Consider the following 21,694-nt stretch of genomic DNA (forward strand, 5'->3'; position numbering starts at 1 on the left):
GAGTTACAGATGATTGTGAACACCATGTGGGTGCTGAGAATTGAGCCTGGGACCTCTGGAAGAGGTGCCAGTGTTCTTAGTTGCTAAGCCATCTTTCCAGCCCCATGTTGGTTAATTCTTTTATTTTTCTCTGTTCCTTCCTTCCTTCCTTCCTTCCTTCCTTCCTTCCTTCCTTCCTTCCTTCCTTCCTTCCTTCCTCCCTCTTTCCTTCCTTCTTTTTTGTCTTTTCAAACAGGTTTTCTCTGTGTAGCCTTGGCTGCCTTGGAACTCACTGTAGACCAGGCTGGCCTCAGACTCAGAGATCTGCTTGTTTCTGCTTCCCAAGAGCTGGGATTAAAGGCGTGCACCACCACTGACCAGCATATTGGTTAATTCTTAAAACATGTTATTCTTGATACTACTGTAACAGAATTGCACTCTTCATTTCTTTGTAAAATTTTCATTATCATGTAAAATGAATTGATTTTGTTGATAGGTTTTCTGTCACATGGTAGACAGCCAGTGGAAACTAACAAGGAAGAAAGATTTGTTCCTAGAGGTTTTGATCAAAGGTTGATGGGACCCACTGTGTGGGCCTGAGATGAGAAAGAATACCATGAATGAGGGAATGTGTGGCAGAGGCTGCTTACCTCAAGGTAGCTAAGAAGGAGTGGAACAGAAGACCCTGGGCCAAGATATGCCTTCATAGCTATAACCTCAGTGACTTCATCCTTCAACTAGTCCCAGACTCCCAAAGTTTACATCCTTTCCCAATAACAACATTAAATTATGAGTCCATCACTGGATTAAGACATTGCTTGTGTTAAAGCACTCATCTCAATTACTGCATCCATGGTTGAGAATCATGCCCTCTGAAACCGTAACATGTTGACTTCGTATCCTGCTGATTTTGTTAAATTTATTTATTAATTGTAATGGTTTGCAGACTTTTAAAATGTTTTTTACATGTTAGATCAAATTATCTATCTATGATAGAACTATTTTAAAATTTCTTCTCTAAGATGGATGTTTTTCTTTTTCGTGTTTAAGTGGTCTGCTATGAGTCCAGTACTCTGCTGAACAGAAAGGCTGAAATTGCCTTAGTTTTTATTTCTGATCTTAAGGGAAAGGGTTTTTGTCACAGTGTATAGTAATTTCCTTTTATACCTAAACTTTTTTTTAATCTATAGTCACCATAGTTATTGTAATTTTATGTTTTACATTTGTGTGTATGTGGTATATGTGTGTAGGCATGCACATGCCATAGTACATGCATGGAGGTCAGGGCACAACTTGATGGATATATAACTATTTGTTAAAATTCACTTAGCTATCTATGCATCTTAAAGAAATCTTGGCTTTGGGGGTTGAAGATATAGCTCAGTTGGTAAAATGTTTGCCATACAAGCTTGAGGACCTCAGTTTAATTCCCAGCACTAATAATAATAATAATACCAGGCATGGTGGTACATGCTTGTAATCCCAGTACTGAGGAAACAAAGACAAGAGGATCTCCGCGTCTCACTGGCCAGCCAGCCTGCCTACCATAATATGTGTGCCCCAGGTAGCACTGGAAAATAATGTCCCATAAAAAATCTGTTTGGCTCCAGAGGAATGACACCTGTGTTTTATCTCTGGCCTCCATGTGTATATACCGTACATATACACAAGTGCATGCATGCATACACATGCATATTCCACAAATATGGACAGCCTCCCCCAAAACCCTAGCATTTAAAAAAATTTCAAAATAGTTTTACATGTTTACTTTCATTTCACATGAGACTTAACAGTGAAAGGGGGAACATGATAATAGGTCATTCTTGTTAGTAGGAGTCACTGCAGGCCTTGGTTGGAGGCTATTGTCTCTCTGGCTTATACAACAGGCGTTCAAATGTTGGCTTTCTTGAAGGTTAGATATAGGTGGTTCTGAAAAGACCCTGTAGGACTGCCCTCTTTGCATGCCTCCTTTGTGGAAGAATTCTTTCAGCTGACCTTTAAACTACCCACCCACCATCACCACCACTCTGCCCTTGTGAGATCACCTGAAATCAACTCAATCACTGGCTGCTTCTTGCTTTGGACAATAATGCTTAGGCCTGACTAACATAACCCTTCAAACCCAGGAAAATAAAAACTTCTTAAATTGGGAATGCAGATTCTACCACTATCCTTAGTGCTGTTTCTCATTCTGATTTTCTTAAATAGGACCAAGATGCTACTTAAGCAGATTTCACCTGGAAATAATATGTTAGCCTCTTTATCTTAGAAGCAGTCTTTATCTCAAGAAGCCCTTCTCTTGATTTTCACTCCACCTAGGAGTGAAAAGAAGGCTGCTTTACTCCTCCTCAGACCAATGACTCCAACCATCTCCCCAAAATCTTTTCTCTCATGCAGGAACAGGAAACCCCTTTTCTTCTGGTGACTAAAGCATTTTCTATGAACTAAGGTGATACTGTATCAACACTCACCCCGCTTCGTAGGTCGCTAGGCCTTCTTTGACAAGCTGGTCATTGATACTAATAGCAGTTGCTCCAGGAACCCGAGAATCAAAAAGCTCAACCAAGAGCACATTATTTTCTAGAATCTCTGTAAAATCATTAAAACTAGTTTGGAAAAGAAAGATGTGCTACAAAGTGAACTAAATTAGTAAATTTGTCTTTTAAAAATTGGAAGCAACTTCTGACTTTTGCATACATGAGATTTCTGGCTGAATAATGTTAGTTTTCCTAGGAGTTAGAGCAGTATTCTGAGGCCACAGTGATTTACCTTAGTGTACAGAGAGAGTACTAAAATTTACATTAGGCCATCATGTGCTATTTGTTCTATAATGAACCAAAAGCAGTTTAAGGTTTTTGGATTTATAAAAATTAAGCCGGGCGGTGGTGGTGCACGCCTTTAATCCCAGCACTCGGGAGGCAGAGGCAGGCGGATCTCTGTGAGTTCGAGACCAGCCTGGTCTACAAGAGCTAGCTCCAGGACAGGCTCTAAAGCTGCAGAGAAACCCTGTCTCGAAAAAAAAAATTAATATATATTCAAAGGTTTTATATCCAAATGTTAAGTAGCAGCTATCCAAGTTAAAGTTGTTCCAAACTCAGAAGAATTTGCTCAAGGACTAGGAGGACTTTGCTGTTCATCTCAGAGAAGCCAGATGTAAAAATTCTATACACCAAGGTTGCAATCGATAACTATATTTCTCTTCAACTGAACCATTTTTTCTAAATACTTTCTTTTATCAACAAAGTTATCATAGACACTGCATCACTTTTAAGCTATCAAACCTTCAGCAGTTATCTCAGCTCTTCTTCACTGCAAACAGAATCCTCTTATGATAGCTGCATCCAGTGGCTGTGGCAGAGCTGAAAGGCCACTATAGATCTTCAAATAAACATGGCCTGTGTATGTCATATACCAGGGCTCACCAAACCCAACACTGTTAGATTTCATTATTTGGAAAAGATAAAAATTGCATACAAACATACATATATGTATGTATATGCATGTGTGTGTATGTGTATTTTTTATCTAAGATTCACATCTCCTTTAGGACCAGACAGATATGTTTGGAGATTCAGAATTCTTCAATCTAAAGAACACACACACACACACACACACACACACTGTATACAATGAATACTCAAAATGGAGCGTGGGGCAAGCAGACCACACCCATTTCTGTCTTGAAGCAGAATGTGTATTTACTGAAAAGGAGACAAAGGCTCTCCAATTCAGATAAAAGCACACATATCATAACTCAAACAGACTCAGTCATCCAACTTTTGATTTTCAGAAATTTTGTTAGAAAACTGGGCTACTGGTCATCTAGGGATGTAGACCTGAAAATATGTAAAACTGGAATAACTTTTTTCAAAATATGGAGAGAACCTACAACTGAATGGGACAAGTTAAAGAAAAAAAAACAAGTAACCAAGTAAACAAACAAAAGCTATTTACTCACCAAGTTCTGCCTCCCTTCACTTGCTTAAGATTAAACCTTAGACCCAGTAAATGCAGATAAATAAGCTAATTTCTGGATTTATGTTTGCAAAAGGCCACAGTAAAGGTGGCTTGATGATTTCAGTGTTTTAAATGGGAACTGGTTATGTTGCTGACACTGGCCTCAAGTCTCTGGCCCCAGTGATTCAAGTAGCAGAGACTATAAGGTGCAGACCGTTATCTAATATAAGGATGACTTTAGTTTTCAATGGTATGAATTTTTTTCTCCTGATGTGCTTTGACTGCAAGGCTTAACAGAGATAAGAATCCCCCAGTCCTAATTCTAACTGAATGTTATTTCTCATTATTACTATTATCTAGGCACACTGAATTTTTCTAAGATATGACCATTATTATATAATGTTAATCTTATTTAAATAATAATAATAATAATAATAATAGACAAAGATAGAAACAGCTTACTAATAACAGAACATGTCACAAATTTGTCTTGAGTCTTTTCTTCAAATTTTTCTTTAGCCTTTTTGGACCACTGTGTTCTTTTACTTGGTTCAATATATGCCAGCTTACATTGAATCGCCTGTATCAAATGAAATTCCATTATTAAGAATATGAACTTATATTTTTGGTAGTGAGCCTAGCCTTCAACAGCTGAACCATCTCAAGACAGGCAGATCTCTGCCAGTTTGAGGCCAGCCTGGTCTACAGAGTGAGTTTCAGGACAGGCTCCAAAAGCCTGTCTCGAGGAAAAAATATATATACATATAAGTATATATGTATATATATCTTAATTCCTAGTTATTTCAAAGTTTTACATAAAGACAGAAAACTAATATTCCCATAGCTTTGTTGGCACAACACTAGAAAAGCATGCTTGAGGTCCTAGATTCTAACTGCAGAACTCCAAATAGATACATAAGTAAATAAATCCCTAAACCAAATCAAACAAAACCCTAAAAAAAAACCCCTCTAATTCAAACTATTTAGAATTCATGGAATATGTGAAGTACCCATAACTTTATAAATTAAAATAATTGGAATTAACTACTTGGTCGAATAAAATTATTACAATTCATATACAAGAATGATAAGCATTCATTTAAAAGTAAGACATTTATGATATATTGTAAAGAGATGCACACATACAGGACAACTTATATTCATTCTAGAACTGTTAAAAATGTGAAAGATGGATGGGCATGGTAGCTCACACCTTTAATTCCAGAACCTGGGAGGCAGAGGCAGAGGCAGGTGAATCACTTGTGAGTTGAGTCCATCCTGGTCTATATGGCTAATGCCAGGTCAGCCAGAGCTTTATAGTAAGACAGTAAAACTGTCTCAAAAAACATTGTGAAAGATGTATCCCACAAGAACACATATTAAAAACACTGAATATTTTTGGTTTGCTTTTTTGATACAGGGTCCTACCATGTAACTCTGGCTCATACAGAACTTGGTATATAGACCAGGCTGGTCTTGAACTCACAGAGATCTGTCTACCTCTTCTTGGATGCTGAGATTATAGGTATGTGTCACTATGCCTGGTTAAAAAGTTGAATATATTGTAAAATATTCATTTATACAATGTATGTACTTTTCTTGCATGTTTGTGCATGACATGCATTCCTCGTGCCCACAGAGACCATATGGGGAATCAGAAGCCCTGAGACTGGAGTTACAGATGACTGTGAGCTGCCATGTGGATGCTGGGAATCAAACCAGGGTCCTTGGAAGAGCAGCCAGTGCTCTAAACAACTGAGTCATCTCCCCAGCCTCACTGAATATTCTTGAGTGATTCACTTCTTTTTGCTCATCTGTTATTTTCTAGATTCTTTTTATGATACTTCCTATTAAAGAAAAAAAGACAGCCTGTGTTGGTGAGATGGCCCCACAGTTAAGGGTAAATGTTTCCAAGTCAGAGAACCTGAGTCCCATCCCTGGAGCCAAGATAATGGAAGCAGAGAACCAATTTCCACAAGTTGTCCTTCTAACTACATGAATGCTATGGCATATCTGTGTATGTGCACATACACACAAAAGAAAAACAAAATAATACATTTTAAAATTGAATAAAGTGATATAAATCTTTTTCTAAAAGACATCTTAAAAATTCAATAACAAGAGAATATAAATTGGAAGTAAGCCTCCTTCTTATCCTACTCCTCAGAGATTATGGTTAAGTATTTTATATATTTGCCCACATTTCTTTCTATTGTAGATCTTTGACAACTAATATAGTAATTAAACAACAGCAAAAGTATTTCTGAAATGAGCTTTATCACTCAATGTGTCAATAAACTGAAACTCTTAGCACATTACATGATAGCTCATAAGGATGAACGAATAGCTCCACACCAGTAGGTGCTTATGACTGAAATATATTAAATGTTTATATTTATTTGGCAACATATATCTATCATTATTACTTCAGAGTTTGGGACTGAACCCAGGGCCTTGTACACGTTAGGCAAGTATTCTACCTTCTAGCTCCATAAAGTGTTTTTTAAAGAGTATCTTATCTATAAAGCAGCACTTAATCTATAGTTCTTATATCAGAACTGCTTATAGGTAAAAATAGACATTAACATGGCATTTCTATGTACAAAAACCTTCTATTTAATATTGGATTAATATTCTAGCTGTAGTGTTTGAAACGGGTAAATTACCTTCTCTGGGGGGTCCAGAAACTCATCCTTTATTTTCCGCATATCTTTAAGTGTTATTTTTGCAGTATTACCAAAGTCCACATATTTGACTTCTACTTCCCGATGTCCAGGCAATCCTTTAAAAGTTATGAAATTAGAAATCACAAACGTACAGGATCTCTCTGTTGGTCTGGTCTGTACTATAAAGAAAACTTTGGGAAGCTTGATTATGCAGAAACTTGAATAAGGATAAACTGACTCATATGAAATCACTCCAAGTGGCTGGCCAAAGCTTTAGATTTCCTGAGCATACATATAGGGCTATGAAACTTGTTGCTATCATTTTTAAGCAGAAAGATGAATGCAGTAACATATCACTACAACAGAGGAAGGAATCCAGTACTACTGACTGTTTGGAAGATGTGGAGAGGTGGCACAGCACCGGAACTTGTAGAAGTTAGTCTGTGATAGCAAACATCCCTGATGGCTGAGGTGGTGGAGAAATCTCCCAGTCTCCTACATGCACCCCTAGGTTAGAAGTCTCAATTCTTCCAGCATCATGATTTTTTTTTACTCTTCAAGACTCTGATTGAGATGTAGTTTTAAATTGTAGGAGGCTATGGCATGAAATTTAACCAACAGTGTTTTTTCTTTATCCAAATTATCAATCACATGTGAGAACAGAGCCAGTAGGCAGGGAAATCCCATATTTATTTCTTATTTATTCTTTCATTTTTTTTTGAGTAAAGCAATGGAGGATGGCAGCATCAAAACAGGAGTAGTTTAAAGTGATAAACATAGGAAACAGTGGCTCTCATACAGAGGAACAATGAAGTGTATTGTCAGGTGACATGAAGTCTCAGAACAACAAATGTGTAGCAATCTTAGAGACTAAGCACTATCAGTGAGGTAAAAAAATGGAAGAATGCTTCCATGGTTTAAAGATACAACAAAACTAAAATTATCCTAAAGGCTTAATCATACAAGAAATTTTGAGGTGTTAGGAAAATGTATAAATTAAAAGAAAATAATGCAAGTGAAAATCTGTCATAATGATCAACCTAGAATTAGAGTTTATTTTATAGCTTAGTAATGAAAGTATTATAGATAGGAACTTTAAAATAGTGATACTGTATGGGGAGAAGAGAGGACAGAAGAGCTCTATACAGCGATCTGAAACATCTCACACAGTAACAAGTAAGTAGATAATATCTGTAACTGAAGCCCCGAGAGAAGCGTTGAAGATTTCAAGAAGAAATGACAGATAAAAGAAAACCAGTCCCCACCCAATTGAAAGAATTACAAAGAACTGTATTTGAGGAGATCAAACTGCAAATGTAACAGACACTAATCAAAGCAAACCAAACAAACCTGTTACCATGTACAGCCTTCAGTGTGTCATCCAGTAAAGCTGGAAGATGCAGGAAGGCAAAACCACCGAGTCATATATAGATACTCATTCTACCTTCAAAGTTGCCATGAAGACTGAACCTGTCTCTAACATCACTACTTAAAAGAGTCTACTGTTCAACAAATAAATGATTTGAAGCTAGTAATCCTAATTTTAAAAGTAGTTGCCAAGACTTTAAAAAATTTCTTTTAATTCACATGTATTCCACATATATTTGTTAAAAAAAGTTGCACATGTATCTTTATTCATATGGTTTAAATAGTTTTGTTTCCTCCGAAATTCATGTTGAAGCTTAATTCCCAATGTAACAAAAGAAATGGCTGAGTCATAAGGTCTGTGCTCTAGAGTATGGGATTAGGGGACCTTGTAAAATGGCTAAATGAAGAAAACACTCGCTCATTTCATCCTTCTGCCATTTATGGAAATGGCATTTGTGCTGCCTGAAAGATGCAGCAAGGCTAACTCTTGGAAGCAGACTTAGACTTCTCAGACTCCAGAAGTGTGACCAATGTTTCTACTATTTATAAGCAACCCAGACTGTGCTATTTGGTTATAGCAACACAAACAAAGACATTTAAAAGAACTGAAATCTGAAAATGCTTTAGTTGGTTTAAGATACTAATCACAGACTGAATTAAAATCAATGATAACTGAGGATAAAAAACAATTTGGAAGATTAAATGATTTTCATAAGATTTAAAATTTTCTGTTTTAGTAGTAGCTAGTTAGGTTCTTAGATTAATAGGGAAAACATTTTGAACAGTACCAAACTAAACTCAATCCTTTCAATAAAAAGAAACATGATTACAAACAAACAGGACCTATTCCCTTTTCTCTTGCTATCAGAGTATAAGTGTGACCTATATATAAAAACTGGTTTTACCACATGTGTGGCTCACTGTTCTAGAGAATCCAGCCCCCAAATGTTGGGATTAAAGGCTATGTAGACTTGAGGAGAATGTAGAAAGTGTACAGAGAGATGGTGAAAAAGTTCAACACAGTGGCACATGGCTACAGTCTGCTTGGTTTTTGGTAAGGACATTCAGCTCATGGTGGAAAGTGGAGGGCAAGTGGGTGCATGTGAAAGAGGGAGTGAGAGGCAGCCTTGTTTAAAATCACCTACTCTCTTGGAAATTAATCCAGAGCAAGAGTTCACTCTTCCAAGAAAAGTTCTGCTCTCATGACCCAAAAAATTTCCTGCTAGGTTCTACCTTCCAATACTGCTGCACTGAGGACCAGGTTTTGACATGTATTTTATTGAAGTCAAACCAAACCAAACCAAATGAAATCAAACCAAACCAAACCAAACCAAACCAAACCCAGCACACAGTGTCCTGGACTAAATTGCCCATGGTATATCTAACTTCTGAAACCCAGCAGCTTCATACATAATTGTTCTTTTATAGCCATAGGTAGGGAGTAACAAACATACTTGTTCTTTATTTCTTGCTAGTACCTTCATTTTCAGAAATCTTTAATATCCAATCCTTGTTTATTTATATTTAATATATTTTTTTGCTATTGGAAATTGAAGCAAAGGCATGACACATGCTAAACCAATGCTCTATTGTTTAGCTATGTCCACAGATCATTTTATTATTTCATCCTGAGTTATGGTTTTAGATAAGTCACTTACACCATGCACTTTCAGCCCTTCTACCCCAGATTCCACAGCAGCTAGATTACAGACAGGACCATAACACCTGGCTTGACTTTTAACTTTTTATCATTTCATTTTGTAATGTTCTTGCTGTTGTTTCTGAGACATGAGATGCAGTCATATAGTTCAGGTTAGCATTGAACTTGCTGTGTAGCTGAGGATGACTTTGAAGCGATTCTCCTCTTTATGCTTTCTAAGTGCTGGAATTATAGGTGTTAGCTATAAAGCCGGGTTCTAATTCTATTATTTGTGACCTAATTCAATTATTTAAGGAGAATGTAAAAAATGTACAGAAAGAAAGGGACAATTAAGTAATAAAACAATTTCCCTAGGAAAATTAAGTAACAAAACAATTCAGAAAGAAGTTAAAAGATTTGTACCTTAACAAATAAGCAAACAAAAAATAACAAGAAACAGAGATAAACATAGAGACAGCCAACTTTCAAGAATGGTTTTTTGCTGCTCTGTGTCATCTACTGATTTTCTACCCAGATTCCTGATGATTAATTCCTAATCAAGCAAATCAAATTCCAGTAGCCAGAGACTCACATCTTAATATTACCACTGCCTTCTAAAGACATATGACAGAGCACAGGGCAAGAGAAGGTAACACCACCTCCATGGTTTACTTTCTAACCGCTCAGATAACGCTAGCCCTTACACACATTTCCCTGTGGAAACAACATGCACTTTCCTACCGATGACTTTTGCACGATACCAAATTCCATCTTCAAATTTTGCTACACATGCTTGATCTTGAACAGGACAAAGGATTTCTAGATTTTCTCCATCTTCTCCTTTATAGAATTCTTCAATTGTCTTTAAAAGAGATAAAAAGTCCAGGTTCTCCATCTGAGAAAGAAAGGGATATGACACTGTAGCTTCATAGAAAATGGAAACTCAAATGTTGAATTTATTATAGGCACTCCTCAGAAACTCATAAACTTTAAACCTGACATTCAATATAGATCTATCAATCAGGTAAGAATTGTGTAATTTATTTTTGAGACTTTCAGAATCGGTATAAAATTATTATATGTAGATATAACAAAACTAGAATTCTATTCAATAAGGTAACTTCTTCCTGCATGTTCACCTAGACATGTCCGTATAGATACACTTTTGACATGTCTGTATATATACACTTTTGTTTTTTAGTAGAACTAAGTCATACTGTACATAAAATTTAAAGATTTTTATAGTATGTGTATGGATGTTGTGCCTGCATGAATGTCTGTGCACCACATGCATACATGATACCCATGGGAAGCAGGAGAGGGCATTAGAATCTCCTGGAATTGGCATTACAGATGTTTGTGAGCCACCATGTGGGTACTGGAAACTGAATCTTGGCCTTCTAAGAAAACAGCCAGTGCTCTTAAGCACTGCATATCTCTCCAGCTCACTGTACACACAATTTAGTGAGCAGCATTTTCACCAATTCTCAGTTTGCTTCAGTAAACATTCCTTTCCTACTAATGCTTCTCGGTCATATTTAGTTTTCTCTAAATGATCTGAATGATTATGTATTAAGATTATATAATGTTTCTGGCGTTATCTCAGGAATTCATAATAAACTAACTCTAGAGGCTAGCACAGCCCTCTTTTAAGAATAACTTTTCCAGGGTGGGGGTTGGAGAGATGACTCAGTGGTTAAGAGTACATGCTGCTCTTGTAGAGGCCCTCAAGTTCTGTTCCGGCAGCCATGTCAGGGGGCCTCCAAATTCAGGAGGATTCATAGCTTCTGGCCTCTCCCACCACTTACACTTATAAGCACACCCCACATACATAAAATTAAAATAATAAAAATACATTTTGAAAAACTAATCTCTTATGGGCCAGTGAGATGAATCAGTAGACAAAAGTATATCCTGCCAAGTCTGCCGACCTATTTTTTTTTTTTTTTTTTTTTGTGATCCATATGGTGAGAGGAGAGAACCAATTCTGGCAAGTTGTCCTTTGATCTCCACATTTACACCATTTAAAAAAAAATCAAAGCAGGAAGAGGGGAGGGAGTTGGAACTGGGATTGATATGTAAAATGAGAAACTATTGTTTTTTAAATATATATATAAATAAATCGGGGCCTCCTTTTCTACCTTCTGGGTTTATATGTGTTAGTTAGGGTTTACTATTGCTGTGAACAGATTCTATGACCATGGCAACTCTTAGAAAACATTTAGTTGGGGTGGCTCACTTAACAAGTTTCAGAGGTGTAGTCCATTATTATCATGGCAGAGAGCATGATGCCCATGCAGGCAGATGTGGTGTGGAAATAGTCAGGCAACAGGAAGTCGACTGACTCACTGGGTCATATTCTGAGCATAGGAAACCTTAAAGTCCATCCCACAGTGACACACTTCCTCTAACAAGGCCTTACCCACTCCTACAAAGTCACTCCCTATGAGATTATGGGGACAATATTACATTCAAACTACCATAATGTGGTTACATCCTTATACTACTAAAAATCTTTAAAATCACATTTATGTATGTGTGGGTGCATGTATTACACCGCTCCTGTGGAGGCCGAACAACTTGAAGAATTCAATTCTCTCCTTCCATATGGCTGTCCAGACCTATCTCAGGTTGTTAGGTTTGGCAGCAAGTTTTTACTGTTGTTATTTTTGTTTGTGTTTTACTTGATAACCCATCTTGCCAGCATTTTTTGCTACTGAGTAGAGTATAATCACTGTATTTCCCCCAAAGTGACTATTATATCTAAAGGTTTGATAGATTTCAGCCAAATCTTTTTGCTTAACTTTTACTGGTGATTTTGTACATTCATGCTACAGCACATGGGAAGATATAATACTTATAACTCACTATTAATATGCTAAAATTCATGTGTAACTGTGACCATGAGTCTGACTTCTCTCATCAGACAGTAATATTGTTTTTCTTGTGCTTACTAAATTAGTCTGATAGCTTTGATGCCACAAATATCCATTTCGTATAATTTATTTTAAAATAAATTGGAAATTCTCTTTTAAATCAAAATACAATAGGTAAGTAACCCCAGCATTCATGAAGCAGAGGCAGGCAGATCTCTATGAGTTTGAGGCCAGCCTGGTCTGTATACTGAGTTCCAGGCCAAGGACAAATAGCAAGATCTTGTCTTAAAAAAACAAACAAATTTTCTTAACATTAATAACTGACATTTGGAGAACTAATCAAATACCCTAGATTAGGGGAGACAGAAATACAGAACTTTAGAAACAATACCTTCATGCCATACAAAATACCCTTGTTTAATAAAAGAAACCTATTTTATTCAAGAATGCAGTAAAATCACAAACCCTGTTACTTTTTTTTTTTTTGCCTAGCATAGGAGTTTTTGTTAAGATAATTTATGGCTCTTAGGGTAGTATTTTCACCCCAAATGGTATAAATTCATTCACAAGCATGTGTGTGTGTGTGTGTGTGTGTGTGTGTGTGTGCGCGTGCGTGCGTGTGTGCAGGCATGTGTGTGTGTGTATAAAATAATAAAGTAATATATTTCCTCTGGTTTTTCTAAACATCCTTTCAACTGTAATATACCTACAACACATTTCCTGTACTTAAGGCTCAGGGACTATTGTAGAGTGGGTAGAGGGAAAAGTAGAAATTATGTAAATACGGTACTCAATTATGAAGTTCTCAAAATATTTTAACTAAGAATGTCAAATTATTATGCATGTTTACCCAGATAAAAAGACATTGGAAGAAAAAAATGCCTGTCCTAACTTATTACAAGGTTAGAAACTTCTGCTAATCATCCAGGAAACCTGCAAGTGTGGTGCTACATTGGAGACGACAGGCTCTGAAGCAACATGGCCTAGTTCAAGCCTGGCTGTACCCTTTCAGAGCTGTGTAGCCATCGACAAGATGCTTTATTCCTGTGGTCAGACTCCACACCAAATAGGAACAGCAACATCTTTATCAAGGTATTTATTTTATTTATATGTGTATTAAGTGTTTTGCCTGGGTGCATGCTTGTGCTCCACTTGCATGTTTAAAATCATTAAAGGCCAGAATTACTGACAGTTGTGAGCCAACATGTGGGTCCCTGGAAGAACAACCAGTGCTCTTAAATGCTAAGGCAGTCTTCAGGCTCCATCTTAGTATTTTGATTCACACAAAGAAAAAAGTGTTTTTTGTTTGTTTGTTTTTTGAGATAAAGTTTCTCTGTGTAGCTTTGAAGCCTGTCCCGGCACTTGTTCTGTAGACCAGGCTGCCTCAAACTCACAGATATCCGCCTGGCTCTGCCTCCCAAATGCTGGGATAAAGGTGTGCGCCACCACTGCCCAGCAACATAAGGTTTGTTTTTTTTTAAAAAAATATTTATTTATTTATTATGTATACAATAGTTTGTCTGTGTGTATGTCTGCAGGCCAGAAGAGGGTGCCAGACTTCATTACAGATGGTTGTGAGCCACCATGTGGTTGCTGGGGATTGAACTCAGGACCTTTGGAAGAGCAGGCAATGCTCTTAACCACTGAGCCATCTCTCCAGCCCCAACACAAGGTTTTTATATGAGGTAAATCATGTGAAGCAACGAGAGGTCAATGATGAGCCTGGTATTTTATCTGATGTCTAAACTAATTGATCAATCACACATCCCAAACTTAATCCGAAAAGTCTTTAATCTACTCTGAAGTTGGTACTAACAGTTCTTAGATATTTGTGGTTGGAAGCAGTTTTTCTCGTCTCTTGAGTCTATAAGGTAGCAAAATCATTCACAGGTAAGAACAGTTCCTTTCTTTGCCTACCACTGACTAACTTGTAGGAGAAAAAGATTTTGAATTTGCCATAAATCCCATAAACTTCCTATTAAAAGTGCAGCTCCGAAGAAATTTAAATGTACTCAAGAATTGTTTGGCTAATTTTTATTCACTCCTGTTAAACATTTCTATTTAAAAATCTAAGAGCTGGGGATTTAGCTCAGTGGCAGAACACTTGCCTAGCAAGTGCAAGGCATTGGGTTTGGTCCTCAGCTCTGGAAAAAAACAAAACAAACTATTAAAAGAACATATACTTACCAACTGAAGGTAAAAATCAGTAGGGCTATTTATATGGCAAACCATGACTGAAACTTCTGTCGTCTCTTCGGGCAAAATGGGTGGATGGTAGCATAAAGTTGTATTATTTTTTTCACTGTGACTTCTTGGTGATTGTGACCTAAACCTAATTAAAAGCATAAGCAAAGCCGTTCTTATAAAGGTTTTTGGCCTGTACAAACACTGACTTATTTACCATTTTCAATGTCCTCTTCTAACTTAAATTTCTTGGCATGGTTTCCACTTACTCAGCCTGGATGAACAGGAGTTCAATAATAAAGCCTCAGATTTATGCATTTTGGGGCTGGAACTGGTCAGAAGCATTTCATGACTGCTGTGGACTGCGGTGCCCAGGTGAGATCAGTGAACTCTCTGTGGCCTTTCCTAGTCTCAATGCTCCTTTATTTTTCTAAAGGAGACTGATGTGGGTCATTTCTGGACTTATCGAGTCACACAGGGCAGAGAGTTAGAACCTTCTTCTGTCTCCATGGTTACTTACATCAACTTAAGTTTGGTTTATGTGAAACAAACAAAAGGGAAATGCTAAGTATCTATGTTAGATTCAGACATTAATTAGATTAGTGATCATGAACCCATCCCAAAAGCTAACTAATATAAGGCAGGAACAGCTAAATTACAATTCTTGGAACTCTTAATAGATTCTTATAAAGTTAACAAAACTCAAAATATGTTTAGTATCTATACACATTTTCTATTTTTATTTACCGCACGCGTGTGTGTGTAGAAGGTATGTGTAAAATGAGGGTGTTCATGGCACACATGTGGAGGTCAGAGAACAACCTCAGGTATAGGTCTTAGTTTTCCACCTTGTTTGACACAAGATCTCCATTCTCCTGCTGTGTAGGTCAGGCTAGCTGGCCCTTGAGCTCCCAGGGCTTCTCCTGCCTCTGTCTCCCTCCCATCTCCATAGGAGCACTGAGACTGGATGCTGTGCTGTTTGTCCAGAGGTGTTTTTATGTGGGTCTGGGGATTAGAACTCAGTCCCTGAAGTTTGTGTGGTAAGCACTTTTACATAACCACTGAACCATTTTCTCAGCTTTGCCTTAATTTCTTAAACTATACTAACGGCAATTTTCACATTAGAAAACATGATAGCAATGTTTTGAAACCACTAACGTTCAGTTTAAAGGCCACAATAAATGTTTTTAATATTTTATGTGTATGAATGTTTTATCTGTAAGCATGTATGTATACCACATGCATGCCTGGGTCCCTCAGAGACCAAAAAAAAAAAAAAAAAGAACTAGATGCCCTGCAACTGGAGTTACAGATGGTTGTGAGTCCCCATGTGGGTGCTGGAACCACGGTCCTCTGTAAAAACAGCACACAGTCTTAAACAGTGAGCCATCTCGCCAGCATGAGCCCATGATTTTTTTTTTTTTTTCATCGCTATTAGAGTCAGGGGCTCATGTAGTCAATCCTGGCTTTGAATTTGCTATGTAGCTAAGGATGACCCTGTATTTCTGATCTTCCTGCCTTTACATCCTAGGTAAAGTACTAGGGTTATCAGAATGGCCACTGTGACTAGTTCATACAGTACTAGGAATTGAACCCAGGGCTCTGTGCATGCTAGGCAGAGCACTCTAACAAGTGGGTTATATGCCTAGGCCAGATTTCTTTATTTTTAAAACCTTTCTTTTCCTATTTATAGCTATAATCTACTTTTATGTTTCTGGGTATTCTTCCTGCAGGTATGTGTGTGTACCATGTGTGTCTGTTGTCTGAGGAAAGTAGAAAGAGGCACGGGAGTCACAGATAATTCTGAGCTGCCTTGTGGGTGCTGGGAACCAAACTGTATGTGTTCTATAATAGCAGCTTAGGCTTTTAACTGCTGAGCCACCTCTCAAGTTCATATAACTTCAATCTTGAAGAATATTTAAGTTTAACAAGTTACTTACCTTGCTAGTTCCATAAAAACCAATGCATCTCTGAGAGACACAGGCATATCGCTGCTGATTTTATTTGTTGGTGGTTTCTGCAGATCTACAATAAGCACATCATCTTCTTCTCCAAAAGTTTTCATTAAAACAGCCTTGTTATTTACCATTTTCAAAAATTCTACTTTTGCTTCCTTTTCCCAGCCTTCATTCTATGGGAAAAAAATAAAATTCCAAAGTAGTTAGTAATTACAGTTAGGTCTAATGTTACAGTGTTGGATGAAGTTTTATACCAGCACACCTGCAACTTTAAGTAAAGACACTGAACCAATCATGCATTTAGGAAACAGCTGAGACCATAAACCCAGAGCAGTTTATATATGCACAATACTGACATACTATAATCTACAGACACAACCTTAAGATAGCTACAAGTTTGTAAGTCACTTTAGAATAGTAAATGATAACTGGGGGCTGGAGAAAGGCTCAATGGTTTGGAGTACTTGCTGCTCTTGCAACTGGGGTTCGATTCCTAGTCCCCACATGGTTGGTCATAACCATCTGTAACTCTAGTTTCAGGGGAATCTGTCACATACATATAGGGGAACACTTACATACATGGAGGCCAAACATTCATAAACATAATATAAAATACTTCTACAAAAATATTAATGAGGGGGCTGAAGAGATGGCTCAGAGGTTAAGCATTGCCTGCTCTTCCAAAGGTCCTGAGTTCAATTCCTAGCAACCACATGGTGGCTCAAAACCATCTGTAATGGGGTCTGGTGCCCTCTTCTGGCCTGCAGGCATACAGACAGAATATTGTATACATAATAAATAAATAAATATTTAAAAAATATTAATAAAAATTATAATGACTTAAAAATACAATATGCTGAATATGAATTTTCCACTTAAATTACAAAACTTCAAAAGTTAATTCTGAATTCTGAGTTTAAGACCACAGTACTGTAACAGTATAAGAGACTAAATAAGGGACACTAAACATTGGTAGCATAGCACAAAGATCCTTGCGCCTACAGGTCTCCAGAGAAACCAGGAATGTTAAGCACATAGGATTGTCTTTCCAATGGGGGAAATAATAAACCACTTTTCCAGCATTGTTTGTCATAGTCAGAACCTGGAAACAACCTAAATGCCCCTCCACCGAAGAATGGATAAGGATAATATGGTACATTTACACAATGGAGTACTACACAGCAGAAAAAAATAATGACAGCTTGAGTTTTGCAGGAAAATGGACGGAGCTAGAAAACATTATTTTGAGTGAGGTAACCCAGAAAGACAATTATCACATGTACTCACTCATAGGTGTTTTTAAACATAAAGCAAAGAAAGCCAGCCCACAAACCACAATCCCAGAGAACGAGAACCCGAAGAGAGACTTACATGGGAAGTAGAAAAAGACAAGATCTTCTGGGTAAATTGGGAGCATGGGGACCCTGGGAGAGGGTTGAAGAGGAGGGAAGAGACAGGGAGGTGAACAGAGAAAAATGTAGAGCTCAATAAAAATCAATAAAAAAACCCCTAAAAACAAGCAAGCAAACAACAACAACAAAAAAACCCTCCTTTTCCATCCAGAAAACGGAGAATTGGAAATTAACTGCCTGGGAATTTGTGTTATCTGTTAGGCCAGGCCATATCAAGCTCTGGTCAATAAATCAGAGGCAGCTATTAATCTAAATGACCCTTATAGCCATAGGATCCCCAAATTCCCACAACCAGGATCAGAGGTGGCTAATAGCCCAGATGACCTCTATGCTATCTGTATGACTGAGACCAAGCCAGACCTTTAGGCCCTTAAGCTGGTACAGATAGCCCATCTGTAGAACCCACCTTCCTGGAGGAAACAACTTGTACCCTAGGTTGAGTTTCAGTGTAATTATGCTTCCTTGTGCAATGGGAAACTTACATTAGGAAACTTTTTTCTAAACTATACTGGGCTTAAGGACCTTGGGAATAAACCACCTGTTATTAGACCCCCTGAAGTCTGATCCAGGTTGACAAAGTCCATCTGCACCAGGTTTTCATTTTTTATATCTTTGAGTGATTCTCTTCCCTGAATGACACCTGCAGGGACCCCTCAACTAAAGAAATAAAACCTGGAGACTGGGTAGCTTAGTTGTGTCTAGCACAAATAAAACACAGTACTACTTTAGCCAGGTCTGGCCATGCACCCATTCTAATTAGTATTGTCAACTTGATATACCTTAGAGTTGTAAGCTTCAGTTCAGGTTACCTAAATCAGGTTGGTCTGAGAGCATGTCTGCTAAAGACTGTCTTGATTTTTAATTAATGCAAGAGGGTCCACCCACTGTGGACAGTACTATCCCCAGGAATGTGGTCTTGGGCTGTTTAAGAGCATTAGCTAAACATGAGCCTGTGAACAAGCGGGTAAGCAAACAGCATGGGTATTTTCCATGGTTCCTGGTTCCATGCACTTCCTTGACTTGAGTGAGTTTCCTGGTCAGAAGTAGTGCTGCCTGCAATAGCAAGCAGTCCCATATTCAGGTGAGTTCCCTCAGTGATGAACTGTGAGCTGGAGGTACATGTCAAATAAACCCTTTCTGCCCCAAGTTGCTTTTGGTCAGGGTTTCACTACAACAACAGAGATCAATCTAGAACAACTCTATAATCCCAACAGTCAGAAGGTAGATGCAGGAAGCTAGAATTTTAAGGTCATTCCGGTTGTGTAGGATTCACAGCCTTGGCCATGTGAAATCCTATATCACTCGAAAGAAAACAGAAACAACAACAAAAAACAGTTGTCTGATGTGTTGCTAGAAACTGAACTCTAGTCCTCTGCAGCTGCTTTGAACTGCTTAGCTATCTTTCTAGCCTCATTTTACTTAAAAAAAAAAAACAAACAAAAAAACAAAACTCAAAGCTGGGCTGTGGTGGTGCATGCCTTTAAACCCAGGATTTAGGAAGCAGAGGCAGGTGGATTACTGAGTTCAAGGCCAGCCTGGGGATACAGAGTGAGTTCTAGGATGGCTAGGGCTATACTGAGAAACCCTGTCTTGAAAAGACAAAATAAAAAATTCATTCATTCATTTATTCTGCTCAACATCGTTGAATACCTACTATGTGGTAAAAGAGGAGCTATGTGTTGGGAATACTATGATGAACAAAGACACAGACTTCTGCTTTGTAGACCTCATAATAGAAGAACTGCCTTACATATACTTTTATATACAATTCCAATCGCCTAGGATTTCTTAAGGAAAAGATTCACAAATAATTTGAAATAGAATGGAGCCAACGCCCTGACTCAGAGTCAGCTATCTCCACTGGAACCATAACCGGAGTGGGATTGAACCAGCTACATAGGACACAGAGAGAACAAGCTCCACCAGGAGCAAAAAACAGGAGCAAACCCAGTCCTGGAACTAGGGCAGATCATGATTCAACCAGCGACCAGATCCAGAGTCAGTGATCTCCACCGGAACAGGTACAGGGGAGTAAGCGCTGAGTGAGTGAGCCACAGCCAGAGACTGCTGAGGGTCCAGACATGAATCCGGGACCGTCAAGAGAGTAGACCTAAGCGAACACCCTGGTGGGTCCAAGCAAGAGTCTAGGACCTCCCAGGAACTAGGCCTGAGCCAGGACCGCTGTCAGCCTGGGCATGAGTGAACCTGGGTCCTCCCAGGGAACAGGCAGGAACCAGAGATCTTGGTGAGTCTGGGACCTGAGAGAGTAGGCCTAAGACAGGTCCTCTGTGGGTTCAGGCATTGGTCTGGGACATTAAAGGGAATAGGCAGGAACCTGGAACCCCTGCAGGTCCCAGCAAGTCTGGGACCTTGAGGAAGTAAATAGGCACTTTGCGGGTTCGGGCACACCCGAGCCTGGGACCTCTGAGGCAGTAGACCATAACCAGAAACCTTTCCAGGTCCAACTCCAACCGAGGACCTTCTGCAGGAGGGAATCCAGACCAGGATTTACAGATACAGGTCAAAGCCGGTAACCTAGGACAAAGTAGCCCTGAGGCAAGGAACTCCATCTTGGGCAACAAATTCCACAGGAGTGGAACTGAACAAGACACCTAGGACACAAGAAAAATCCATCAAGAGGAAATTTCAATACTGAATATCTATACCTCAAATACAAGGGCACCCTCATATGTCAAAGAAACACTTCTAAAGCTTAAATCATATAATAAACCTCACACACTAATAGTGGGAGATTTCAACACTCCCCTCTCACCACTGGAAAGGTCAATCAGACAAAATGAACAGAGAAATAAGAGAACATGTTACGACTCAAATGGATTTAACAGACATCTATAGAATATTCCATCCAAACAGAAAATAATATACCTTCTTCTCAGCACCTCATGGAACCTTCTCAAAAACTGACCACATACTTGGTAACAAAACAAATCTCAACAAATACAAAAAAATTGGAATAACCCAATGTACCTTATCAGATCACCATGGTCTAAAACTAGAAGTCAACAGCAACACTAATTCCAGAAAACCCACAAACACATGGAAATTAAACCTGAATCATCAATGGGTAAAGGAAGAAATAAAGGGGGAAATTAAAGTCTTCCTAAAATTCAATGAAAATGACCATACAACATACCCAAATTTATTGGACACAATGAAAGCAGTGTTAAGAGGAAAGTTCATAGCACTAAACACCTACATAAAGAAGCTAGAAAAATCATGGAAATCTAAAAATAAAAAATTAAATAATTTTTTAAAAAAATATTTATTTATTTATTATGTATACAATGTTCTGTCTGTGTGTATGTCTGCAGGCCAGAAGAGGGCACCAGACCTCTTTACAGATGGCTGTGAGCCACCATGTGGTTGCTGGGAATTGAACTCAGGACCTTTGGAAGAGCAGGCAACGCTCTTAACCTCTGAGCCATCTCTCCAGCCCTAAATAATTTTTAAAAATAAAAAATATTTTTTTCTTGTGTATTTTTTCATAATATGTATTTAAGCTATGAGTCAATACAAACAACTCCTGTATCAAACATGATAAAATTTGTTAGTGAGAACCATTATTTTTTTAAGTCTATAAGATTCTGAACTATGTAGAATCCATGGTATCCATTTGAATTAGTGCATCAATTCC

General features: G+C 38.1%; 1 protein-coding gene across 2 annotated transcripts in view; it reads right to left on the reverse strand.

Moving 5' to 3' along the window:
• The window catches only part of Rnf17 (ring finger protein 17), a 129,921-nt gene that overhangs the window by 36,629 nt on the left and 71,598 nt on the right, over positions 1-21,694 (reverse strand). For both annotated transcript variants that reach the window (XM_038310477.1, XM_038310478.1), the window contains exons 14-19: positions 16,610-16,800; positions 14,673-14,817; positions 10,351-10,504; positions 6,603-6,718; positions 4,399-4,516; positions 2,451-2,568 (exon numbers count right to left, since the gene is read on the reverse strand). In XM_038310477.1, coding sequence (XP_038166405.1) covers positions 2,451-2,568; positions 4,399-4,516; positions 6,603-6,718; positions 10,351-10,504; positions 14,673-14,817; positions 16,610-16,800 — 842 coding nt within the window. The remainder of the gene's footprint in view (positions 1-2,450; positions 2,569-4,398; positions 4,517-6,602; positions 6,719-10,350; positions 10,505-14,672; positions 14,818-16,609; positions 16,801-21,694) is intronic.

This window comes from Arvicola amphibius, chromosome 13, assembly GCF_903992535.2.
Source record: "Arvicola amphibius chromosome 13, mArvAmp1.2, whole genome shotgun sequence".
NCBI lineage: Eukaryota > Metazoa > Chordata > Mammalia > Rodentia > Cricetidae > Arvicola > Arvicola amphibius.